We start from the raw sequence: 26000 nt of genomic DNA, 5'->3' as shown, positions 1-26000 counted from the left end.
AACCAACTGCAAAACAGATTTACCAACTGCAAAACGTTTTATATTTACACTACTATATTTATTTGAAAACATATAGAATAAAAATTCCATCAAACAGAGCCGTGTGTCATGAAAGGGATATTTTTAAGAGCATTTAATATATTTTGTGATATCATAATATCAAATGGTTAAATTGTTTAATTGACTTAAAGGGCTAATAAAATTGATATGAAAAAAAAAAATCTTTTAAAATTCAGCTTTGTGCTAGGCAAAGAAAACCTATTCATGCATGTCCAGGTTGGTTTGGATTGAAAATGTGTTTTGCACAGAGAGTTTAATGGGTATTGTCGCGAATGTCAAACGAAAGTCAAATATAAAACGAACTTTACTTGACTAACCCTTGGTCATACCCTTGTCTTCTAAAATTTCTTCTCTTCTCCTCTATTCCTTCACCTTTACCTGGCACTTTCCTAAAAGTAAGATGGTAGGCTACTAATTTGCTTGCTGGCAAACTGTTAGAGGAATTTCAAAAGAAATGAGCTCACTTGACCACCATTTCCCTCAGCATTACAGCTGAAATCATATGAAATATTTATGTATTATATCAGAGCCTGGAATTCATTTCTGAAGGGAGGATTGCCCTCCTTACATGCCCCATATTGTTGGGGATTTTTTCCACTTTGTAGTCATGATACAGAGATATTCAATATTGTATAATAATAACCCTGTCCTAACCGTTTCTATGTTATCTCATGGTGTCTCATATGGACCTGTTTTTCTTAATTATTATTACCTTTTATTTCAACCCTTATGGATTATGATGATGCTTTTCAGTCACTTGTTTCCTTGCAAGGCACAATGTAATCTATGCTGTAATGTGCTGACTTACATTTATTGTTGTTCTTTGTAGATACGTTATTATACATTTCATTTATTTTTCTATATTATTACTGGTGTATTCTTATTTTAAATGCATGCATTTTATATGATACATAACGATATAACTTCTTTATAACATTACTAATTTGTGCCTCACCACGAAGCTGTTAATAATGATGATGATGCTCTGGCACCCTGGTACAGTTCTTAATGGCAATTCGTTTTCCTTTATTGCTTACTTGCAAAACTGCCGAGAACAAGTAAGCAATAAAGGAAAACGAATGTCTTTAAGCAGCTTTAGCGAGCAGCACCCTCTGTTGATCAAAATAAATTTCACACAATTAACATTGTTGCCGGTAGGCTTCAAAAGGGATTTTTCTGCAATGTATTTTCATTTTGCAGACTGTTGTAATGTGCAATAAAAAAAGAGGACATTTCCATCAAAATCTGGGACTGTCCCTGGAAAACTTTTCAATATTCAGTTTCAGGAGAAAACCCCCCCAAAAAATCAGAATATCATGTTTAATTTCTGAAATATTAGCGTGTTGAATCTGTCGGCTGTTTGTAGTTCAGTGAAGGCGATTATATGTTGAAAAAAGGTTGCTTTGGGCTAGTATCCGGCGATTAGCCCAAAGCTAAAATTAAACTAAAAACAAAGGTTTGATGAATGTCAGACCATTATAATGATGATGTTTTTGTGTTCAGACGTTCATCATGAGGGAGCAGGTGGATGTGATCTGCTGTAAATCAGTAGGAACTGATCTGTCCATGCTGGATATTGATGAGTTCATCACAGAAATCTCTCAGAAAGAGGTGACGTCACTGAAGACAAAGCTGATGGAGAGAGATGATAGGTTACAGGTTGAACATTCATTTTATCCTTAAAGTTGAGATTGAAAGATTTCACTTGATGTGATATGATGAACGGTACCGATGTGATTGTGTTGTGTTTGTCAGGAGCTGGAAAAGGTTTCCTGTCAATCTTCAGTGTGTGTGACTGATGGGACCTCCACAGAATGTCAGGATTCAGTGTGGAGAGGCAGAGATCAGTCCACACCACAGCGACTGCTGGACAAACTCTCTGAACAGAGATCCAGAGACACACAGGACTCACAGCTCACTTTACTCTGTTCTACTGATGGTAATCAGGGTGATCAAACCTCCACAGAGTCTCTGACTTCTGTCTGTAACGCTGGAGAACAACAGATGATGCAGATACCAGTGAAGATGAAGATGTGTTCAGTAAAGCTGCTGGACTGCAGGAAACTGATTAAGATGAGAGGAGAAATCAAAGTAGAGGAACAACAGAGAGATCATGATGATCAAACCTACACAGAGTCTCTGGCTTCTGTCTGTAATGCTGGAGAACAGCAGATGCTGCAGACAACCGTGAAGATCGAAGTGAAGCAGGAGGAGATAAAAGAAGAAAACACAGCAGAGGACAAACAGGGAGATGAACATGATTTTATTTCTTCAGGTAGGTTTCTTCATAGTGGTCGACTGATATGGGTTTTTTAATGGCAGATGCTGATATCCAGAGAACAGGTGGCCAATACGATGACGATATATCACACATTTTAATACAGTAAATAAGTTAAATAACAAACATAATAAATACAAATAATAATAAAGCACTTTATTTACTCAATTTTACACAAAACAAAAAAATTATATTGTATTTTAAATGGTAGATAGTAGGGATGTGCACGAGTAGTCGAATACTCTATTCATTCTGCAATAATTATTTGAAAATTAAAAATACTACTTGTATTTCAACATTTTTGCTTTGCTGGCCTTCTTCTTGTCGATCACTCAGATGGACACACCGGTTCTCTGTGCAAAGGTTGCCGCGCACTGCAGCATTCTTTGCACCGTGTTCTCCTCTGCCCAGATCTGTCATCTGAGGCCATCATGTAGTGGGCAGGACTGCAGTAGATGTTCTGTTTTCATGCTGCCTGTCTGACAGGGACACTGGTTTCATTTGGTTGTGGCCTGTCCTCAGCCCAAATATGAGAACTTGCTCTGCCCTTGAGAGCAGGTGGTAGGGGTCATTTCAGTTATTTAGTGGGTCCTTCTGCAGCCACCTGTTGTGTTGCTTTGCCTTGATGATGTCTTGGCTTCTTTGTAGGTGGTTGACCTGTCACTCTTTTAGTGCCTTCCTTTGCCAGAGTGTCTGCAGCTTCATTGCCTAGTGTGTTGCAGCACTACTGTATGGGCTCTGCAGAGGGTGGTCAAGACAGACGACAGGTTGTTCAGTTTTTTCTCTCTGGCAGTATCCAAGGCCTGTAGGACTGACTTTGCATTGCTGAAGAACACACTGTTGTTAAAGGAGAATGGACTGTGGTTGATGTGTGCTGCACCTGTCTTGAGCGCTACTGCTTCAGCCTTGAAGTTTGTGGAGTAGAGGCCAGTGGCCAGGGAGATGCGCACTTCTCTACCTCCTGGGTACCTGATTTAGATTCCGGTACCACCACTTCTGACAGCCTGATCAGTGAAAACATGAGTCCAGTTGTGTTAGGTGGTAGGAGTTGTGGATATGTTCCATGGTGAGGGACTTCTTTTCAGCATCGCTCAGAGTTATTCTTGCCAATGCCAGGAACACTGCAGTGTATCTGGGTTCTTCCATCATCACTTCAGCCTGGGTTCTCAAGGTACTGGGGTATATCTTTAGGTTCATGGTACTGGATATCTTGGTGTCTCCTTTCCAAGTCTCTTGTCTGGTGGATGAAACTTCCTCTCTTCAGTCTTCCTTTTGTTGGTTGGGACAGTCGTCTTTCATGGGGTGATTTGGTAGTCTTTTGAATTTGGCTGCCTGAGTGAGGAGTTTGGTGTCCCTTCTGCCTTCCATGGACACAAGGCCGATGATGGTTTCCAGCTCTTGGATGGGGTTGACCGCATGGCACCAGTGATGATTCTTGCCACCTGGTTCTGCACCTTGATGGCTCTGTCAAAGTTTGACTTGGCTGCTGTGCCCCATGCTGTCGCTCTGTACTCAAGTACTGGTCTGACGCAGCCCACGTATTTCTTCTTGAGGACCGCTGTATCTGCGCCCCACGTTGTGCCGGTTAGCTTTTTCATGAGTGCTAACCGCAGCTTAGCTTTGGCTTCAAATGTCTCTGTCTGCTGTTTCCAGGTGAGTTGCCTGTCGAAGGTCACACCAAGGTACGTGGGGGTATTGTCAGCCTGCAGCATCTGTCCGCAGAGCTTGAGGTTGGCCTTCGGTTCTTTTGGGGAGAGACTAAAGATTGTGTAGGTGGTCTTTCTGGAATTGATGGTGACGAGCCACTTCTTGGTCCAGTCCTCAAGAACTTTCAGTGCCTCATGCATCCTGTAGTTTGCTGTTGTGATATGCTCTTTTGAAAACCATAGTGCAAGATCGTCCACATAGATGGTCCCATGGACATTTCGAGGAAGGTCCTTGACGATGTCATTGATGAAGACTAGGAATAGGGTGGGACTGAGGACTCCACCTTGTGGGACTCCTCCTTTCAGTGTCTTCTTTCGGCTGTACTGCCCGTTTACATGGACTCTTGCTTTCCTGCTTTTCAAGTACTGGCAGATCCACTGGAACATATGGCCAGCCACACCCAGCTGTTGTTGAAGAATTTCAGTAACTGTGTTTTTGCCCTTGTGCCTAGATGTAGAAGCATCTCATTGGTGATTTTGTCTGGCCCTGGAGATTTCCGTTCATGCAAGGCTTTCATAGCATCTGCTAGTTCCTGAAGGTTGAACGGTTTGTTCATGTATTCCTCTGGCTGAAGCTCATTGGATGTTCTTCTCTCCTCCTGTATCTGTGCCCTTCTTTCCTCAGGCACAGTGATGTTGTTGACTATCTCGAAATTATCTACGAAAAGGTTGGCAGCCTTTCTTCCTCTCAGCAATTCTTGATCTTGCGAGATGGTAATTGGAGCTACCCTTGTGTCTTCACCATTAATGGCTTTCATCAGCTTCCACAGTTTATTTCCGTCCCTATCTAAGTCCAGCTTCTCTGTTTTCTCCCCCCAGCTCTATCTTGCAGCTTGGAGGTAGGTTCTCCTGTACTTAGCAGTGGCTGCTTTCAAGGTGATGTTGTTGTCAAAAGATTGGTTCTCCTCTACTTGTTTTCTGCTAATGCTGACTTGATCCTCGAGCTCTTGAAGCTCTTCTGTCCAGTAGGGCCTATAGTTCTTAACTCCAGGTTGCTCCGGGGGGATTGTCCCTACAATAAGTGCACTGTAAGTCGCTTTGGATAAAAGCGCCTGCTAAATGCATAAATGTAAATGTAAATGTTTATCCAAAGCGACTTACAGTGCACTTATTACAGGGACAATCCCCCCAGAGCAACCTGGAGTTAAGTGCCTTGCTAAAGGACACAATTGTGGTGGCTGTGGGGATCGAACCAGCAACCTTCTGATTAAGTTATGTGCTTTAGCCCACTATGCCACCACTCAGTGTATGTAACTCAAGCAAACCGTTGCATACCAAGCATGACATTCTTTCATGGATATTATACGTGTAGGTAACAAAACATGAAAATCCCTGGTTACAAATCATACTGGTTAATTAATTGATTATACAATATGGATAAAACATTACACACATTTTAAAGAGGTATATCAGGCTATAATCATTAATTTGTCGGGTATGCAATTTACCACAGTTCAAAGCAATTGTCAGAATTACCTAGCAAGCCTAGGTATTGTATAAATCATGGATTTAAATGCATTCTGTACATTTTAGAAGGTTAAATCGGTAAAGTACTGTGACTTTGTGTGGAATGTTCTTGGATTAAGATGAAATGTGTTAGTATTTCAGTCATGCAAATCGGATGGTCTTTTGGAAACCTTTCAAAAAGAAGTTTGCTTTAAATCTGTGTGCTGAGGGGCCTTCTGACCAATTACCCTTTTTGCTTTAAATTATGTTGTTTAGTGTCTTGACCATTTTATTGTCCAAAGACAGGCCTTCAGTAGGAAGTTGATGCTTGGTCCGTTAATTTATGATGCTGAGGAATTCCAGGATTAAAAAGGTTGGGTTTTTCCTAGATTCAAATCATGTTGTTTCAGTTATTCTGGATGTATAATCCAACAATGGGGTTTCAGATATATTGATGCTCAATCATAGAAAGTGACCAAAAAATGCATGTAACATGAATGTATGTGATGTGCATCATAAGGGGCTTTCACATAGCCTAAAGTTTTGTTTATTTGGACCTGAACAGGATTAAAATGATGGACATCAGTAGGCTGAACTATAGACGCAAAAATGCATTTATCAGGTGGAATAAGCGGTATAAATAAATACTGTTTGCACAGCAAACATCACAAATTAATACTGGACATTTGTTGTGTTCTGGCATTGAATTAAAGTTCAATTTGATTTCTTTTTACATTTCCCCCTCTTAATTGAATTTTTTACTGTGTTTATTGTAGAGCTGATGGAAATGAAAGAGCAATGTCAAGAACTGAATGAACTGGAGGAGAAACTTCAGTGTCAGAAACATCCTTTGAGTTGCTCAAAGACTAAGAAGAATTTATCACCAGAAAAGGATAAAAGAAGAGCAGCCAAAAATACTTTCACCTGCTCACATGGTGGAAAGAGTTTCATGAATAAAAGCCGGTTTAATAAACACATGAAAGTTCATATTGGAGAGAAACCTTACACGTGCCATCAGTGTGGGAACAGGTTCTCAAATATAGTTTGTCTCAAAGGTCATCTCTGTTGTCACTCTGGAGAGAGACCATTTGAATGTGACAAGTGTGGTAAAACATTTGCTTTGAATTCAAGCCTGAGAAAACATCTGAAAACTCACACAGATGAGAATACCGGTGTGGCGGTTCATATGTGCTTTGAATGTGGGAAGACCTTTATTACAGCCAGCCTTTTGAAACAGCACCAAAGAATTAATGCTGGAGAAAAACCATACAAGTGCTCACACTGTGAACAGAGTTTCACTCAGTCACAAAACCTGAAAAAACATGAGAGGATCCATACTGGAGAAAAACCTTACAAGTGCTCACACTGTGGAAAGAGTTTCATTCAGTCACAAGACCTGAAAGAACACGAGAGAATTCATGCTGGAGAAAAACCTTACAAGTGCTCACACTGTGGAAAGAGTTTCACTGAGTCTCGAAGCCTGAAAACACATGAGAGAATTCATACAGGAGAAAAACCTTACAAGTGCTCACACTGTGGAAAGAGTTTCATTCAGTCACAAGACCTGAAAAAACACGAGAGAATTCATACTGGAGAAAAACCTTACAAGTGCTCACACTGTGGAAAGAGTTTCACTCGCTCACACAATCTGAAAACACACAAGAAAATTCATACTGGAGAAAAACCTTACAAGTGCTCACACTGTGGAAAGAGTTTCATTCAGTCACAAGACCTGAAAAAACATGAGAGGATCCATACTGGAGAAAAACCTTACAAGTGCTCACACTGTGGAAAGAGTTTCATTCAGTCACAAGACCTGAAAAAACACGAGAGAATTCATGCTGGAGAAAAACCTTACAAGTGCTCACACTGTGGAAAGAGCTTCATTCTGTCACAAGACCTGAAAAAACATGAGAGGATCCATACTGGAGAAAAACCTTACAAGTGCTCATACTGTGGAAAGAGTTTCAGTCACACACATAACATGAAGACACACGAGAGAATCCATACTGGAGAAAAACCTTACAAGTGTTCACACTGTAAAAAGAGTTTCACTAAGTCACATACCCTGAAGACACACGAGAGAATCCATACTGGAGAAAAACCTTACAAGTGCTCACACTGTGAAAAGAGTTTCAGTCACAAACATAACCTGAAGACACACGAGAGAATCCATACTGGAGAAAAACCTTACAAATGATCACAATGTGAATCCTCATTTTATGTTAGTTTTCAGTTTTATTTTGTGCATCGCATAGATGTACTATTGTAGTATTACCTTGCATTATTGTCTGAGGCTGTACAATAGTATATAAAAATTATAAATTTTTCAACTCGAGTTGATGTCCAGGTAATCTGAAATCATGAGATTCATCCATGCAGCAAAACACGTAACTTGTAACACACCCCGAAACACAATACATGTAAAGTGTTCATCCACAAGTTTTAATCACAGATGTCACTAGAGAGCACAAAGTTATGTAGTGCAGCTTTAAAAATAAGGCTAAAATATTTTTTAATTATATATACACTGAGCAATGTACACCTACTTATTCATGCGATTATCTAATCTATCATGACTATCATGTGGCAACAGTGCAATGCATCCAATTTTGCAAATACTAGTGAGGAGCTTCAGTTAATGTTCACATCAACCATCAGAATGTTGAAAAAATGTGATCTTCGTGATTTCGACCGTGGCATGATTGTTGGTACCAGACGGGCTGGTTTGAGTGTTTCAGGAACTGCTGTTCTCCTGGGATTGTAATGCACAGCAGTTTCTATAGTTTACTCAGAATGGTGCCAAAAACTAAAAATACCCCAGTGAGCAGTAGTTCTGTGGACGGAAATGCCTTGTTGATGAGAGAGGTCAACGGAGAATGACCAGACTGGTTTGAGCTGACAGAAAGGCTATAGTAAATCCGATAACCACTTCCAACAAATTCAACATACATAACCTAAACAAACAAACAACCAAATTCAACATACATAACCTAAACAAACAAGACAGATAGTGTGAACTCAATTAACTTGAATTATGACTTGGAACACAAATCTTCATATGGATTGCATTGAGCAGAATAGCATCTCAGAATGCACAACATGTTGAACATGGTCCATGGAGGCAGATGGGCTACAACAGCAGAAGACCACATTGGCACTTTATTAGGAATATAGTGTTCCCAGTAAAGTGCTCAGTGAGTGTAAACATACATTTTGATTGTTTTCGCCTGTGCCTCCTCCTGACCTATGGTGCTGCCCTAGACGATTGCCTAGTTCACCTATGCCTAGGAACTGCCCTGTATGAAAGCTTCAAAAAGGTTCAGTGGCAATCCTGGTGTAATATTCAAGATGTTTGAATATAGATCTGTCATTGATGTTACATAAATGTGATGCAGTTCTGAAATATATGCTCTAGTGTGCAGTTGGTTGTCGGGTTAAAAGTGAATGTCTGAGTAGAAGGAGAAATAATAAACCATGGAGTTTATCCTGATGCAAGTCTCGGACGTTCTTTCAGAATAATACATGGTGAAAGAATGAATCGCGAAGATGGATGCTGTTGGATTGCAAATGGATTGGGAATTACAGAATCTTCCAGATGCATGGAGAAAGTTTATGCAGTATGTTGAACTGATGTTCTCAGGACCATTTAAACGTGTGGAAGAGATGGAGAAATGCAGATTCTTGCTGTTGTGGGTCAGAGAGAAAGGACGTGATATCTACAATACCTGGACTCTCACCGCAGACAAAGCTAAGTTACTCAAAACTTACTATGATAGCTTTGAAGCTGACATAGTTCTGAAGGACAACTCAATTTTGTGAGATACAAGTTGAATGAGAAAATGCAATGTCCCACGGAAACATTTGATCATCACGTCACTGAACTCATTAAAGACAGTGGTTACGCCAAGAGGAGATGGTGAGAGATCATGTCAGTTTCTTCCCCATTAGTCAGAGAGAAATTACTCAATCAGGGTGCTGAATTAACATTAGGAAAAGCAATCGACATTGCCAGATCACATGAGATTGCGCAAGCCCAGATGAAAAGCTTGGCTACTGGCTGCACGGACACTGATTGTGAGCAACAACTGCATGCAATAGGAAAACATGCATAGAAGCAGCAAAACTTTCAAAGAAACTCCAGAAAAGACAGCGTTCATACCGAACGCCTCAATACATGCGGATACTGTGGGAAAGATGGTGCTGGGTCAGTCCCCACAGCCACCATCATTGTGTCCTTGAGCAAGGAACTTAACTACAGGATGCTCCGGGGGGATTGTCCCTGTAATATGTGCACTGTAAATCGCTTTGGATAAAAGCATCTGCCAAATGCATAAATGTAAATTTAAATGAAAGAACACAAAACAAGGGATGCATATCCAGCAAAAGGAAAGAAGTGCACAAAATGTGGGAAGTGGTATCACTTTACAAGAGCATGCAAATTTCATCATCTCAGCTCAGGACATCTTTCAGCAGAAAATAGGCGAGATATATGACAGTTTACATGATGTTGTGGCCATCATGGACAATATCTTGATATATGAGAGGACAGAGGAGGATCATGACCGTAACCTCAAGGCTATGCTGGAAAGGTGGAGAGAGCAAGGAGAGTGAGTGAATCCTGAGAATAGTTTGCATTCCTGAAGTGCGTTATATTGGCCACCGTCTCACAAAAGATGTAATCAAACCTGATACTCAAAAAGTTACAGCCATAAAATATATGACACCACCTAAAACCGTGCTGAACTTGAGACAAGTTTAGGCATGGTTAATTATCTGTCAAAATTTGCATCAAGCCTTTCAGACATGAATGCACCACTGAGACAGCTACTGCGGCAAGACAGTGAGTTTTATGGGACAAGCAACACGATGCAGGATTCAAGAGGTAAAAGACATCCTCATAAGGGAACCAGGACCTGTGTTGGCATATTTGGACACAGGCAAAGACCTCACACTGCAAGTTGACGCCTCTAAATATTGTATGGGCACGATATGGTGGTTTGGTCATTGGCATACGCCTCAAAGTCATTAACAGACTCCGAAATCAATTACGCCTAGATAGAGAAAGAGCTTTTTGCCAATCTCTGGGGTTGCAAAAGATTTCACCAATATGCTTATGGACATCACATAAAGGTAGAATCCAATCATAAACCTCTGAAAGCAATCCTCAGAAAGCCACTAGCTATTGCTCCACCCAAACTGCAAAGAATGATCTTGGAATTGCAATATTACTGTTTCACCATTGTACATGTTCCTGGGAAAAACATTCCAGTAGCTGAAACACTGTAAAGAAAATTGGTGCCTTGCTTTGACCTCAGCCTCAGCGAAGGGATGGATGTGCAAGTCCACACCGTACTCAGTGCTCTCCCAGTCAGCGATGCAAAGATCAGCAGTAAACAAGAAACAAAAAGAGATACTCGGATGTCCACATTAAAGAGAGTGATCAAAGAATGATGGTCTGTAGAGAGAAAGAGATGCCTTACAGTCATCTTAAAATATTTTAATCTTAGGGACGAGCTATCAGAGATGGAGGTATGATTTTCAAGGTAGAAAAATTGTAATTCCCACACAACTGAGAGAAGAGATACTTAAAGCATTCATTCAGGCCACATGGGAATCGAGAAAACAAAACACCTGGAATAATGAGGACTACATTGTAGTTGTCGACTACTACAGCAGATACATGGATCTAGAGAAGCTTAAAAACACTACTGCTGCTGCATTGATTCTTAAACTGAAAAACGTATTCGCAACACATGGAATCCCTGAAAAGGTTATTTCAGATAATGGGCCTCAATTAAGTTTGAAAGAGTTTGAGAGTTTTGCTTGTGTTTGGGATTTTGTACATGTCACAAGTAGCCCACATTACCCACATAGCAATGGGTTGAGTAAGAAGGCAGTACAGATTTCCAAAAGTCTAATGGACAAAGCAAAAGCAGACAAGAAAGACCCTTACATCACTCTTCTGGAGTACTGTAACATCCCAATAGATTGTTTCAGATCTCCTGCCCAACAGTTGATGAGCAGAAGACTACGCTCCATCTTACCTACAATCAGCAAACAGCTACAGTCCAAAACTGTCAGCAGAAAATATGTTTATGCCAATTGCGAACAAAGGCAACAGTATCAAGGAAAGTATTACAACAGGTCAGCAAAACCACTTACACCACTACAGGTTGGAGACCATGTAAGTATTCAGGAGTATGGTAGCTGGAAGCCTGCTGTAGTCATCAAGCCTGCTGACAATTTTAGATCTTACCATGTGCGCACTTCAGCTGGTCAAGTCTTCTGCAGGAATCGTCATCATCTCCTGCAGGACAAATCACATTCTGTAGTGACTAGCTTGCCTTTAAACCATCAGTCTGCAGAGCAACAGGATCCACAAAGTACATAGACATAAATAATGCTGTTTCTGCTACCACATGCCACGTTACAAGATTAGGACGCAAAGTGTAACCCACAGTCGTTCTTGATCTATAATTATAAAGGGTGTAGGCAGATGGCTGCCCTAAAAAAAAAAAAAAATTTGAATGTCACTATTTTACCCATTGATGCAGCATGGGTATTTGTTTTGTTTTGTTTGTTTATTCTGAGTTGGGCATACTGATGTTACATTGTTCTGTTATGCCTTAAAACCTTGAGGAATATTAGTTTGGTCTGTTGTAATATTATGTTCATTGCCATAGTATGCCAAGTCTTTAAGAAGGAGGATGTAATATTCAAGATGTTTGAATATAGATCTGTTATTGATGTTTCATACATGTGACGCATTTCTGAAATGTATGCTCTAGGGGGCAGTTGGTTGATGGGTTAAAAGTGAATGTCAGTAAAGGAGAACTATTAAAGCATGGAGTTAATCCTGATTCAAGTCTCGGTCATTCTTTCAGAATAATACTCCTGGTTATTTCATTTTTATTTTTAACTGTTTACATAATGCTAGCAGATATTTTAGTTGATTAAAGCTAACAAATAACCACAGATGCATACATTTAGCTGAGAACTACATCTAAAAGGTAAGTACTTTTACTTAACCAATCTCTTTTGATTGTTTTTGTGGCATAACTGACCAGAGACAGAGCTGTCAATTGCTGTCCTCTCCAGTTTTGGTTAGGTGCCATTAATTACCTTGGCAAGGCAAGTTTATTTATATAACACATTTCATACACAATGGTAATTAAAAGTGCTTTACATAAAGAAAATACAAGATAGATCAAAATAAAATTTAAAACCAATTAAGAACAAGAAACAAAAGTAAAAAAGTATTAAAATAAATTTTATAGAAAATTCAAAATAAAGGAAAAGAATACAGAAATAAAATTATGCAGTGCAATCAGTAAATGCTGAACAGTTTGTAGTATATTCACAGCTAAACAGATGTGATTTCAGTCTGGTTTTGAATATGGCTAATGTTGGATCACATGTGACCCCTTCTGGAATCTGGTTCCATCTGTGGGTAGCATAATAGCTAAACGCTGTCTCACAATGTTGATCCTAATGATCTGAGAGGTCTGTAAGGTTTATATTCAAAAGCATTTTTAGGTCCTAGACCATTGAGCGATTTATTCACTAGTAATAGTACTTTCAAATCTATCCTTAATGTAACTGGAAGCCAGTGTAAAGACCTGAGGACTGGAGTAATGGAGATTTTTTTGGTCTGGGTCAGAATCCTGGCAGCAGCATTCTGAATGAGCTGCAATTGTCTAATGGTTTTTGGGGAAGGCCAGTGAGAAGTCCATTGCAGTACTCGATCCTACTGGTAATAATCTAATTCTCACTACGTTTTTTGAGATGACAGTAGGCTTATTTCGTTTTTGCTTTGATTTGACTGTTGATACTAAGGTCTGACTGCAAGACTCCTGACTTTTGTTTTTGTCTTTAGACCCCTGGAATCAATATATGTATTCACCTTGAAAATGTTGACTTTGTTGTCAAATATAATGACCTTTATCTTGTCCCTCTTTAACTGAAGGCCGTTCTTACACATCCAACTGTTAATTTTGTCAGTGCACAAGCACAGAATGTCTATGGGGTTGTAGTAATTTGGCGACAGAGCTAGGTTGATCTTGATGTTGAAAAACTGCATAGCTATGGTATGTCATGGATGTCCACCCAGATTCATAGTTGCTAATGTTCACTAATAGCACCATTAATGTAGACAGTTATATACAAATTTGGTTTTTGTTTTGTAGCATTCTTCATATGGGTTTGTATACCAAATGGAGAAAGTAACATTTTAAATTAATAATAAAAGTATGGAATGTGAACATAAATGGGATTTGCTTAAAAATAGTTTCCATCAGATTCTTGATTTTTAAACAAAATTTGTAAAAATATGAGGTACGATGTACTATCTCATTTAATATTTTTTTTAAAAGGAGGTGATGCCTAAATATTACATGTAAATTAATGAATTACACATGTTAAATATATATAACACTGGACACTACAAATAATCACCTCTCACAGTCATTCTTCGTCAAGTCTCAACAAGGACTACTAATGACCGTGCTGCTGCCTAGCATCTTTTCCTTCATCTTCAGTGAGTATTCGATTCTCTACTTGATCATTGTTTAATCTGTTTGCTTCTGTTGTTCCTTTTATTGTTGATCTACTGTTTGCTTACCTTCCATAAATATTCTCGCTTCTGGGTTCCAATTATCCATCCGTGTGTTCGTTGCCTGACAGAAGACTTGACTGTGACATTGACCCAGCGGGATCGGATCTACGAAGCATCATGGACACCCTTGAGGAGCTAATACTACAACTTTGCATTTCTCTCCCCTCAACTTCATCCAAGGACCAAAATACCAACCATTAATCAACCATTCCCAGTGAGACCTCACGGCCCCGCAAACAGCCAGCATCACTACCGGGACTTTCACATCCTCTCTGGGGCTTCTTCGGCTGTCTTTGGCTACGCCTCCGGCCCATTGGCCTCACTAGCGAACTATTTTGGATTGGTGGAGGAGTGCAACGGTTTTTTTCAGTTCACCACAGAGCGAGCCAAAGTTGTGTATATAATTTGCCTTCTGGGCGGATGAGCCCTCCAATGAGCCACAACCATATGGGAGCAAGAATGACCCATAACACATTCCTTTGAAGCTTTCGTTTCCCACTTCAGAGAGGTTTTTGATTGTCCTGCAGGGGATTCCCACATGGGTGAACAGCTCCATCACCTCCGGCAGGGTAAACAGTCCATCTCTCATTATGCCATAAACTTCTGCACCCTTGCAGCTGCAAGTGGATGGAATGAGATTGCTCTACTAACTACTTACCACCAGGGGCTCAGCTTCTTTCTGAAATTACAACTTGCTGGTTATGATGATGCTATTGGGCTGGAGTGCTTCATTCAACTTTCAGTTTGTGTTGCCAATCGGTTGCAGTCCTATCACAGTGATATGGTGCCACATTCTCCAGTAAATCCTCCTCCTTCCTCTGCTTCCTGCTCTGAGGCTACTATGGATGAACCAATGCAGCCACCTGGGTCCCGCCGAGCGAAGAAGGCACTTGACCAATTCCTTATGCCTTTATTGCAGGTCTGCTACCCATCTGCTCTCTGACTGTCCCGTTCGTCCACCGCAGTTGGGAGTGAGTTCAACTAAATGCATTCCCGTAATCCATTCTCCATTGAGTACCTTGTTAAAGATTTTTTCTAAAGCCATTTCCCACTTGGTAGATGCACTCATCGACTCCGGCTCAGTGGGGAACTTCATCTCCAGGAAGCTCTGCCGGAAGCTCCTCCTCCGCCCAGTCACTTGTTCCTCATTGCTCCCAATCCACTCAGTAGCGGGAATACCACTAGGCAAAGGTCTCTTTACCCACCAAACCGAACCTGTTACACTGCAGGTGGGTGCCTGTCACTTCGAGAGCATCCCTTTTCTCATTCTTGAAGGCAGATATCATACTCGGCAGACCCTGGCTGGTCCAACATTCACCCATGGTTTCCTGGACGTCAGGAGAAATCCACTCATGGGGAGATCAATGTTTCCAGGGAGGCCTGTCACTTTCTCTTCTTCGCTAACAACAGACTTACAAGCCCTCAGTCCAGCCTCTCTCAGACTATTGCGGACAGTCTGAGCAATGATGGAGGGATTGTGTGTTCCTGGTGTAACTCAGGCAGTTGTTGTTGCCATCCTGTACCTGTGCCACAGGTGTGATATTCGAATGTATGTGCAGGTGTTATTACACGTGGTCTGCCTCCCTGTATCCCTGTAGCTTTGTCTTAAGCGTCTCACAGCACAGACATTAGCAATTTATTGCCCTGGCCACATCTGCAGTCCTTGTGCCTCCATGCAGCATGCATAAGGCATGTTCACGCTAGGGTTGGGCGATGTCCCCTAAATTGGCAGTTGACGATGTTGACAGTAAAACATCGCGATGGACGATGATATCGTCGGTGGGGTGGGGCGGGGTTATATAATTTCATATAATTTTCAAAAATTATATGACAAATTATAATTTCGTTATTTTACTAACCCAACTAATGACTCGTCGGCGCTTTATCAGTAGGTTGCACGACATGTGAAGCATTTTTTTTAGCTTTCACTTAAGAAGAGTTGTGCACTTTTTATTTTAATATATCTCTTTACATAAATACTATTTTCCACTTAAAAACTATAATTTCGTTATTTTACTATCCCAACTGACTCATCCAGCTTTCCAATAGGTTGCACGTAAGGGGAAAAATATTTCTTCCACTTAAGAAGAGTTGTGCACTTTTAAGCACTTTTTATTTTAATATATCTCTTTATATAGATATTTTTTTCTACTGAAAAACTATAATTTCGTTATTTTACTAGCCCAACTAATTAGTAGCCTACTCATCCGGGCTTTTTAATATATTGAGCCTAAGAAAAAAAAGTCGTCTTTGGGCAGCCTTCTTGCGAAGAGAGCAGCCACAGCCACGCTCACTGATGAGCAAAAGGTCGAGGCAGAAATGACCACCTGCAGGAAATGGCCATTGATGGGGAAGAGGACCCGCTGACTTGGTGGAAAACGAACGACAAAAGGTTTCCGTTCATGGCAAGATTAGCACGGAAATATCTGTGCATATGTGCTACCAGTACTCCATCAGAGCGGGTCTTCAGCACAGCGGGTAGTGTAGTTACTCCAATCCGCAGCTTATTAAAACCAGATAAAGTGAATATGTTGGTATTTCTGTCCAGAAACATCGAAATTTAAACATGGTCTATGGTGAAAGATATTAGACTTCTTTACGCATTTTTCACCATCCGTTGTGGAGCTATTCGATTTTGAATATTATTTTTTAAACGTTCATTTGTGTAGTTCATATGACCACTTTACAATATTTCAATAACATAATTTATTTTGTAGCCTGTGCTGAAGTTAATTGTGCTGCTAATTATAAGTGAAATGTTAATGCCGAGTTTCGGTCTGAGTGTTGTTCCCGTTTTCTTGTTTTATTTGTTGTTCTTCTATGTTTTAATAAATGTGTGTTATTCATATTCACCTTGTTTCTTTCATTTGATTTGACATTATGGACTTATGGCCAAGGAAATTTTTCTTTAAAAGTATTAACCAGACAAAAGTTATTTGACGTTCGCTGGTCTGGGTTTATCTTAAACTGCCGCTTCAGTGTATACAAGAGCTATGTGACAATGAGCAAGATTTTCTGAGACACTACAACTACTAATAATATAAATAAAATATTTTAATCTAAATGTACAGTGTAAGACATGTAAAAAAAAGACGAAGCTAACAATCAATATTTGTGTAGCCTGCCTGACACGGTATTTTCACAGACTAACACGTCACGTCTCTGGCATATACTACAGTATTTAAAATAGCATATATGCATTAGTTATATTCTCAATTTAATTTACAGAGCAATCCCTGCAAAGTTTTTAGGTTCACTATAGAAGAGACTAGGATTAGTGAGTCACACTAGCAAGACTCGCAAAAGGGGGCGTGGCATCACGATGGTGGCTCGACATCGTGATGTTGGTCAGCCATCACGATGGACGATGATATCGTCCATCGGCACAACCCTAGTTCACGCAGATGAGCAGGGATCCTGGGCATCTTTCATTTGTTTTTTTTAGAGTCAGTAGAAAGCTTTCTTGAGTTTCCTAAGTTTTTATGACTGTGACCTTAATTGCCTACTGTCTGTAAGCTGTTAGTGTCTTAAGGACTGTTCCACAGCTGCATGTTCATATATTGATTATGGTTCATTGAACAAGCATAGAAACCCTTTGTTTAAACCCTTTACAATAAAGATCTGTAAAGTCCATGTTTTTGGAGTTAGGAGGAGATATAATCGTTACAACCTTTCAACAAAATTAATATGTGTCAATACGAGCAAAAGCACCGCAACTATCTTAGGAACGGAATAACAATTTAACAATTAATCAGCCTCATGTTTACTATTGTTGAGGGAATAAATTAAAATGACTAAATTCTTAAAATGCAGCGTAATAGATTGAGCAGATAAGGATGGTGCTCATAAATCAAACTTGGTCAATTAATTAATCTATTATTGATTATGCAAAATATTCACTCATCATGATGAGCTGTTATGGCAGAAACCGGGAGAGTAAAATTGCATGCATAACTGCTCTCATTTTTTTCAAGAATTGCCAATTGCATACAAGCATATGCCTTATGAATGAACAAATGAAAGAACGAACAAACAAACAATGTGCATTTGTATTCTGTCCCCCAATATTACAATATTTGAAAACACTTTTATATTAAGAATCATTACGTCTTTAAAACTTGTGTGAGAATTAGAGAGAGAGAGATGGTGCTGTTTGTTTTTATAACATATTTCAGGCGAATTTGCATCAGAACTAATTACAATGCAATAACAATTGTGTTTGTGTGTGTGTTTATGTTTAAAAACACGCACAATGTTTATATTACAACAATATTAATACACTTTTTTTCATTTTCACCATATGGTGATTTTTTTATTTTATTTATTTATTGTTAATTTAATTGATTTCTTAATCCATGCATTAAAATGAAGGTTTTGTAAAACTGCAACTTTTTGAATGACAGATTTTAATGAAAGCAGACACATCAACACATTTGTTCATCTTTCCATGCAAATCAGTTCTGCTAAATTAGTTTGAAAAGACATGTGAGGTACAAACGAAAATCATATCACTTATGAGATATAGCTAAAAAATCTACATAACGACCCCATTAACATTAGAGTTGAATCTTCGCCATAGCAGGATTAGTCATTTTGCCCTCCACTCATGTTTTCAACAACAACATGCTGCATGCTCAGTCCTACTACATCTGTTTGCAAAGAACTGTGAGGTACAACAATTTAATTTAACTTACAAGTCACAAGTACTATAATCAAAATGATCCGGATTAACTATTAAAACGCATTTTCTGTCATACCTATAAAAGATGACCAAGCCAATGAGAGTAAGTTATGGGCGGAGCGACACGTGTAGCCCCGCCCATATGTAGCCCCGCCTCGTTCTGCAAGCTGCAGCCAGTAACACTCCAGTCCAGTAGGAGACGGAAAAGCGCCATTAAACACAAGAAGAAGAGAATAATTTGTCTGTAAGTGTTTGAATGTGTTTAACTTTATTTGTGAGTTTGTGTTTGTGAGGTTGTGTTCTGAACATGTTGTTTTTCTCTATTTGATGTTTTAATGATCGTATTAGAAGTCGACGTTTTTGACGGACTCTTTAAATATTCAGTTTCAGGATAATATTTAAATATTTCAAACTTCGGAGCTCCTTCAGGGGGAATTTGTTTTCTGAAATAGTTTTACTTTCCCTCGCTAAAATGTACCATGATTTTACTACAGTAACCGTATTTTAACCATTATATTCGTAGTGAAACTATAGTACTACAGGAAACCGAATACTGTGATTTAATAAACATAATGTTGTGATTATTATGGGTTTTCTACAATAACTGTAGTTTAACTGTGCATTGTAACAATTTCCAAAATAAGCTTTTTTCATTATATATCAAAAATGGTTGTTTGGTTGATGCCACTCTATAATTGAATACATTGGAATTTGAAGAAAAATTAAAAATGGCATACTTTTAAAATATATATTTTTAATTATGTTAAAGGGTTCATGAAATTCTCTCTCTTATATTGTTTTAGTATCTTCAGTCAGGTCCACTGATTTAGTAACAATTTTTGCATTACATTTTTTTACCTTCTCTCTTGCCAGACATTGTTTTGTGTTCCCTCACATTAAATTTACCATGATTTACTACAGTATACATATTTTAACAGTGCTACTCAAAGTGATACCATAATAACCACATGATTAACCATGATAAATCTATAATAATAATTAAAAAAACACATACAATATAAAAATCATGTTTTTGGTCTGAAACATGGTTTTACTATAGTAATATTGTAGTAAAAATGACTGAGGTGGGACATGTTTGTTTTAGTATTTAAGGGACCAAAACCATGTTTAATATAGATTATTCATGGTTAATCTTGTGATTACTTTGGTTTTATTACAAATACAATGATTAAATTACCTCTAAATCAATTAAAATTTTGAATTGAACTTTTGAAACAATCTATATTTAAATTAGTGCAACACAAGAGTACTAGAAAATAATGTAGAAAACAACAGCTCCCAAAGTCACCAGAACTGAACAATAACCCAAAATGAGTTTTCCCAAATGCATCCACTCTCCTGTCCAGTAGGAAAAGCCCTGTTAAAACCAAGAAGATGAAAGAACTAAGTTAGGTAGGTATTCAATGTGTTTAACTTGATTTGTGGGATTTTTATTTGTTTTGATGTGTATTTTTTTGTGCATGTTAATTTTTAATGATCGTAAATTAATCTTATTATCGCTGTATATCACAGTTTTTTTGTGACAGACACTTTAAAATATTCAGTTTCAGGAGAAACAAGCTTAAATATGAGAATAAAGGTGATTATATGATAAAGTCTGTTATAATATCTGATAATATTCCAGAAATTTCCATTCAGGAAAATGAAACCAAGCACACATTTATATTGTATAATATTATATTTACACCATATCAGAAACAAAGTTATATAACAGAGCTGTTTATAATCCTATAATAATGTTTTTGAGTTTGATGAATGTCAGTTCATTGTAATGATGATTTTTTTGTGTTCAGATGTTCATCATGAGAGAGCAGGTGGATGTGATCTGCTGTAAATCAGTAGGAACTGATCTGTCCATGCTGGATATTGATGAATTCATCACAGAAATCTCTCAGCTGAAGAAAGAGGTGACTTCACTGAAGACAAAACTGATGGAGAGAGACGACAGGTTACAGGTTAAACATTCATTTCATCCTTAAAGTTGAGATTGTAAGCTTTTAAATGATGTGATATGATGAACGGTACAGATGTGATTTTGTTGTGTTTGTTAGGAGCTGGAAAAGGGTTCCTGTCAATCTTCAGTGTGTGTGACTGATGGGACCTCCACAGAATGTCAGGATTCAGTGTGGAGCGGCAGAGATCAGTCCACACCACAGCGACTGCTGGACAAACTCTCTGAACAGAGATCCAGAGACACACAGGACTCACAGCTCACTTTACTCTGTTCTACTGACGGTAATCAGGGTGATCAAACCTCCACAGAGTCTCTGACTTCTGTCTGTAATGCTGGAGAACAGCAGATGCTGCAGATACCAGTGAAGATTGAAGTGAAGCAGGAGGAGATAAAAGAAGAAAACACAGCAGAGGAACAACAGGGAGATAAAGATGATGATGATCAAATCGCCACAGAGTCTCAGACTTCTGTCTGTAATGCTGGAGAACAGCAGATGCTGCAGATACCAGTGAAGATCGAAGTGAATCAGGAGGAGATAAAAGAAGATGAACAACAGAGTAATGAAAATTATAAATATGATGATCAAACCTTCACAGAGTCTCATACTTCCGTCTGTAACACTAGAGAACAGCAGATGCTGCAGACACCAGTGAAGATGAAGATGTGTTCAGTGAAGCTGCTGGACTGCAGGAACCTGATGAAGATGAGAGGAGAAATCAAAGTAGAGGAACAACAGAGTGATGATGATGATGATGATGATGTTCAAACCTCCACAGAGCCTCTGACTTCTGTCAGTAATACTGGAGAACAGCAGATGCTGCAGACACCAGTGGAGATTGAAGAGAACACAGTAGAGGAACAACAGAGAGATGATGAAGATGATATTTCTTCAGGTATGTTTCGTCCTTTAACGATTTTTCATGTCAATCAGCTGTCATTTTACAAGTCGTTTTATCTCTCAAAACAGTTCCTTGCTGTTTTTATTTTCATTTAAGTGCTCAGTTGTCTTTTAAAAAGGTGCATGTACTAAACGTTTTACTAGTGATGCTACACGTTTTTGGATCTACAGTGTAGCAGAAGGGAAAAATGAAAAGAAACAGTTATGATGTGCACTTTACATTCAACAAAATGAATGCTGCAAATAATGAATAAAGTACACTTTATTATTCCATTTCATTGTCCTGTGTGGGTTGGATTTCAAGCCCAGTGGTTCTCAACTGGTTTTGTTTCGAGACACAGTTTTTAAAATGGACATAAAGTGTCGTCCCACCATAGTAAAGAGCATAACCTGTATTTAAAGAGTCATGAAACACTAAACTACATTTACTGAGATGTTAACAGATATGTACAATGATGAGCCTCACAATGGAAGCAAATAACATAAATAATTTCCCAACAAAGCCACATTTCAAGGTGAAAGGGCTTCCAAGGCTCATCAATGCACGAGGGCAAGGAAGGCTATCCCATCTGGTCTGATCTGACAGCAGGGGTGTATTCCAGAAAGCTGGGTTCATTTACCATCAGATTAACCCTGAACTGTGGGTTGATTAACCCAAAACCTGCTTACTTGGGGTATGTCGGTTCCAAAACACCTGTGTCGAGTTAGTTTAATCAACCTACTGCTAATAACCTTGAGTTAATGCGCGCGCACGGCGAACATATAAAGGCATTTTCAATGGAACGCCGAATTCAGGAGTCACCATGGAAACTATGGGTGAAAAGTTACGTGCCACGTACTTCTCCGAAGCCGAGTTAGAAGTTTTAATGTTGGCTTATGAGGAGTTCAAGCCCATTATAATGAAAAAAAGCAATACAGCCGCATATGGGAGGGAAAGACAATTGGCTTGGCAAAAAATAACTGACAGAGTAAATGCATACCTTTTTTTATTTTTTTATTACATTTTAAATATGCTTGCCTTTCTTTTGTTAATTTGCAAAGTTGAACAATTGTCTTTTTGAGCATGTGGCATGACTCGACAAGCATTTGCTTTTCTCTACATCAGTTTCTTAAGAATACAGTGCAATGTACACTCACCTAAAGGATTATTAGGAACACCTGTTCAATTTCTCATTAATGCAATTATCTAATCAACCAATCACATGGCAGTTGCTTCAATGCATTTAGGGGTGTGGTCCTGGTCAAGACAATCTCCTGAACTCCAAACTGAATGTAAGAGTGGGAAAGAAAGGTGATTTAAGCAATTCTGAGCATGGCATGGTTGTTGGTGCCAGACGGGCCGGTCTGAGTATTTCACAATCTGCTCAGTTACTGGGATTTTCACGCACAACCATTTCTAGGGTTTACAAAGAATGGTGTGAAAAGGGAAAAACATCCAGTATGCGGCAGTCCTGTGGGCGAAAATGCCTTGTTGATGGTAGAGGTCAGAGGAGAATAGGCCGACTGATTCAAGCTGATAGAAGAGCAACTTTGCCTGAAATAACCACTTGTTACAACCGAGGTATGCAGCAAAGCATTTGTGAAGCCACAACACGCACAACCTTGAGGCGGACCACACCGGGTACCACTCATCTCCACTACAAATAGGAAAAAGAGGCTACAATTTGCAAGAGCTCACCAAAATTGGACAGTTGAAGACTGGAAAAATGTTGCCTGGTCTGATGAGTCTCGATTTCTGTTGAGACATTCAGATGGTAGAGTCAGAATTTGGTGTAAACAGAATGAGAACATGGATCCATCATGCCTTGTTACCACTGTGCAGGCTGATGGTGGTGTAATGGTGTGGGGGATGTTTTCTTGGCACACTTTAGGCCCCTTAGTGCCAATTGGGCATCGTTTAAATGCCACGGCCTACCTGAGCATTGTTTCTGACCATGTCCATCCCTTTATGGCCACCATGTACCCATCCTCTGAAGGCTACTTCTAGCAGGATAATGCACCATGTCACAAAGCTCGAATCATTTCAAATTGGTTTCTTGAACATGACAATGAGTTCACTGTACTAAAATGGCCCCCACAGTCACCAGATCTCAACCCAATAGAGCATCATTGGGATGTGGTGGAACGGGAGCTTCGTGCCCTGAATGTGCATCCCACAAATCTCCATCAACTGCAAGTTACTATCCTATCAATATGGGCCAACATTTCTAAAGAATGCTTTCAGCACCTTGTTGAATCTATGCCACGTAGAATTAAGGCAGTTCTGAAGGCGAAAGGGGGTCAAACACAGTATTAGTATGGTGTTCCTAATAATCCTTTAGGTGAGTGTATATTGACAAGAAATATTTAGGCCTCTTGTTTTATAAGGTGTAATCCTTCTGGAGCCAAAAGAACTCTTTCCCCAGTCAAAATGAAACACAAAAACATTCTCCAAAAAGGTAGCATTTTATTTTAACTGTTGTGAGATCAATGTCTTAAGTTACTTTTACAGTATTCTTCCTATATAGCTAATAGAAAGAAGGCTGAGGCCCGTCTAACTGGCGGGGATCCACCTCCACCTCCTCTCACCCCATCTGAGGAGTTGGCTCTTTCACTTAATAAAGGTCGCCCTGTGGTCGATGGTATTCCAGAGGGTACTTCGTCAGACTTTGCTACCTCCCACAACAACTCAAGTGACTTGGTACAATGTAGGTATACCATATTAGTAATTATGATTATTTAGTCATACGTTTGAACAAAACGATCATTAACTCTTGTCATTAGGAAGAAGGCTAAATGCATTATGTGCATTATGCATACATATTCTATTTTACAGCATATGCTGTATACAGTAATCTGTTTTTTTATTCTTGCATGTTCCTAATGCCTAGTGCCTGTCATACTTTAGTAATTTACACATTGAGTATCTTTTTTTTCCTTGCAGTTGCTGATGGACGCATTGTATTATTGGATCCTCCTGAAACCACACAGTCTGTCACAATTGTTAGTGGTGCATTTTAAGAACCAGTTGCTTTTAGATCTTTCACTTTGTCTGCCAGACAAAGTAACCTTGCATATTTCCACTCTAGAATGGTGATGAAGAGACCACATCTGCTGTGACTGAATTAGAAAGTGCTGGGAGACCCACAGAGGTATGATGCATATACTGGACAATGCATAGCTTTTTAGATGGAGTGAAAAATGTGTCATTTGTCCTGTGACAGAATCTAGCTGGAGATGTACATGCAGATGAGGGTCCATCTACCTCTACACATAATCTTACCAGTGTAAGAACTTGTCCCTGGTTGTCCTTATTTACATAATGTTACTATGTGGCAGATTTTCTTCTTTAACCATCTTATTTACTTTGCCTTCCTAGTTGTCTGCAAAGGAGGTGTATAAGCTCCATCTATTAAGGCAAATTAAAAAAACTGACATGGACATGGACCTTAAACAGCTTCAGCTAGAGGAGAAAAGGCTGGCCATTAAAAAGGCCAAACTTGAAATAGAACTAGAGCATCGCCTTAAGGTGAGAAGAATCATATGTGAACATGAATCTGTTATTTTAATTTTTTTTTTGTGTGTGTGTGCGTGTATAAAGCAATAAATACAAATCTGTCATGTCTCTTTTATTTCAGGATATGAAGAAATAGAACAGATTAAATAAAGTGATTTTGACAAATCATGTCTCTAAGCATTCTGCCATCTCTGTGGTCTGCTAGACTCAATGGGTGTTGTTCTAGGTCATCTTCATCAGGACAGGGGGGATGCCTCTCTCCTCTTATTGTGGCAATGTTGTGAAGTACCACACAAGCAACTGTGATGTCACATGCCCTATTTGGAGTGACACTGAGCCCACGCAGACACTGAAACCTCGCCTTCTGAATGCCTATTGTCATCTCCACCTTGGCCCGTGTTCTGCTGTGAGACAGGTTGAAGCGTGTCTGTGGTCCGGGCTCAGGATCAGGGTAGGGTGTCATCATATAGGGGAGGCAAGGGTATCCTCTGTCCCCCAGCAAGTAACCATAGAAGTGTCCTGTAATGTTTGAGGTGTTTTGTAAATGTAATAAAGACTACAAGCATTTGTCTAACAAAACGTACTCTGTTGAAATTTGTTGCACGGAGATGACTCTCTAAATATTCTGGCATCATGTACAGACCCAACATTAGTGATGAGGTGGGTTGCATCACATATTACCTGTGGAGAACAATAAGTTTATTATTTGTAACACCAATATTAAGGAGCCAAAATATAGCTATTACCTGCACATTGATGCTATGCACAGACTTCCTATTTACATGGTCTCCCTCATTGATAGATGGAGCTTTAATAGGAATGTGGGTGCCATCAATGCACCCA

General features: G+C 39.3%; 2 protein-coding genes across 4 annotated transcripts in view; both read left to right on the top strand.

The window, feature by feature from the left end:
- LOC127618940 (zinc finger protein 721-like) overlaps window positions 1-11011 on the top strand; it is a 29911-nt gene extending 18900 nt beyond the window's left edge. Inside the window, exons 8-10 of the mRNA XM_052091643.1 lie at window positions 1564-1719; window positions 1816-2335; window positions 6267-11011. Of these exons, the coding sequence (XP_051947603.1) occupies window positions 1564-1719; window positions 1816-2335; window positions 6267-7690 (2100 nt within the window). The 3' untranslated portion in view covers window positions 7691-11011. The remainder of the gene's footprint in view (window positions 1-1563; window positions 1720-1815; window positions 2336-6266) is intronic.
- A 7978-nt stretch (window positions 11012-18989) lies between these two features.
- LOC127618592 (uncharacterized) lies at window positions 18990-25724 on the top strand. 3 transcript variants are annotated; one of them, XM_052091149.1, is made up of 10 exons: window positions 18997-19032; window positions 20156-20201; window positions 20603-20764; window positions 20861-21656; window positions 24169-24348; window positions 24585-24643; window positions 24730-24792; window positions 24865-24927; window positions 25020-25169; window positions 25279-25724. In XM_052091149.1, exons 3-10 carry the CDS (start codon window positions 20603-20605, stop codon window positions 25291-25293), a joined length of 1488 nt encoding a protein of 495 aa, XP_051947109.1. In that variant the 5' UTR covers window positions 18997-19032; window positions 20156-20201; the 3' UTR covers window positions 25294-25724. The 3 variants fall into 3 exon arrangements, with proteins under 3 accessions (XP_051947110.1, XP_051947109.1, XP_051947111.1); XM_052091150.1 differs by lacking the exon at window positions 20156-20201 and having other exon boundaries at window positions 18990-19032; XM_052091151.1 differs by lacking the exon at window positions 18997-19032 and having other exon boundaries at window positions 20136-20201.
- Window positions 25725-26000: the final 276 nt, after the last annotated feature.

This window comes from Xyrauchen texanus, chromosome 25 (assembly GCF_025860055.1).
Source record: "Xyrauchen texanus isolate HMW12.3.18 chromosome 25, RBS_HiC_50CHRs, whole genome shotgun sequence".
Taxonomy (NCBI): Eukaryota; Metazoa; Chordata; class Actinopteri; order Cypriniformes; family Catostomidae; genus Xyrauchen; species Xyrauchen texanus.
Note: the sequence above shows the minus strand (reverse complement) of the source record. Positions and strands in the feature narration are given on the sequence as shown.

Bases quoted from the DNA above. Each gene is read 5' to 3' on its own strand.
- LOC127618592 (XM_052091150.1), top strand. From the start codon at position 20,603: ATGTTCATCATGAGAGAGCAGGTGGATGTGATCTGCTGTAAATCAGTA. The intron at 24,644-24,729 runs GTTAGTGGTGCA...TTTCCACTCTAG, and splicing joins CCACACAGTCTGTCACAATT to AATGGTGATGAAGAGACCAC. The intron at 24,793-24,864 runs GTATGATGCATA...GTCCTGTGACAG, and splicing joins GTGCTGGGAGACCCACAGAG to AATCTAGCTGGAGATGTACA.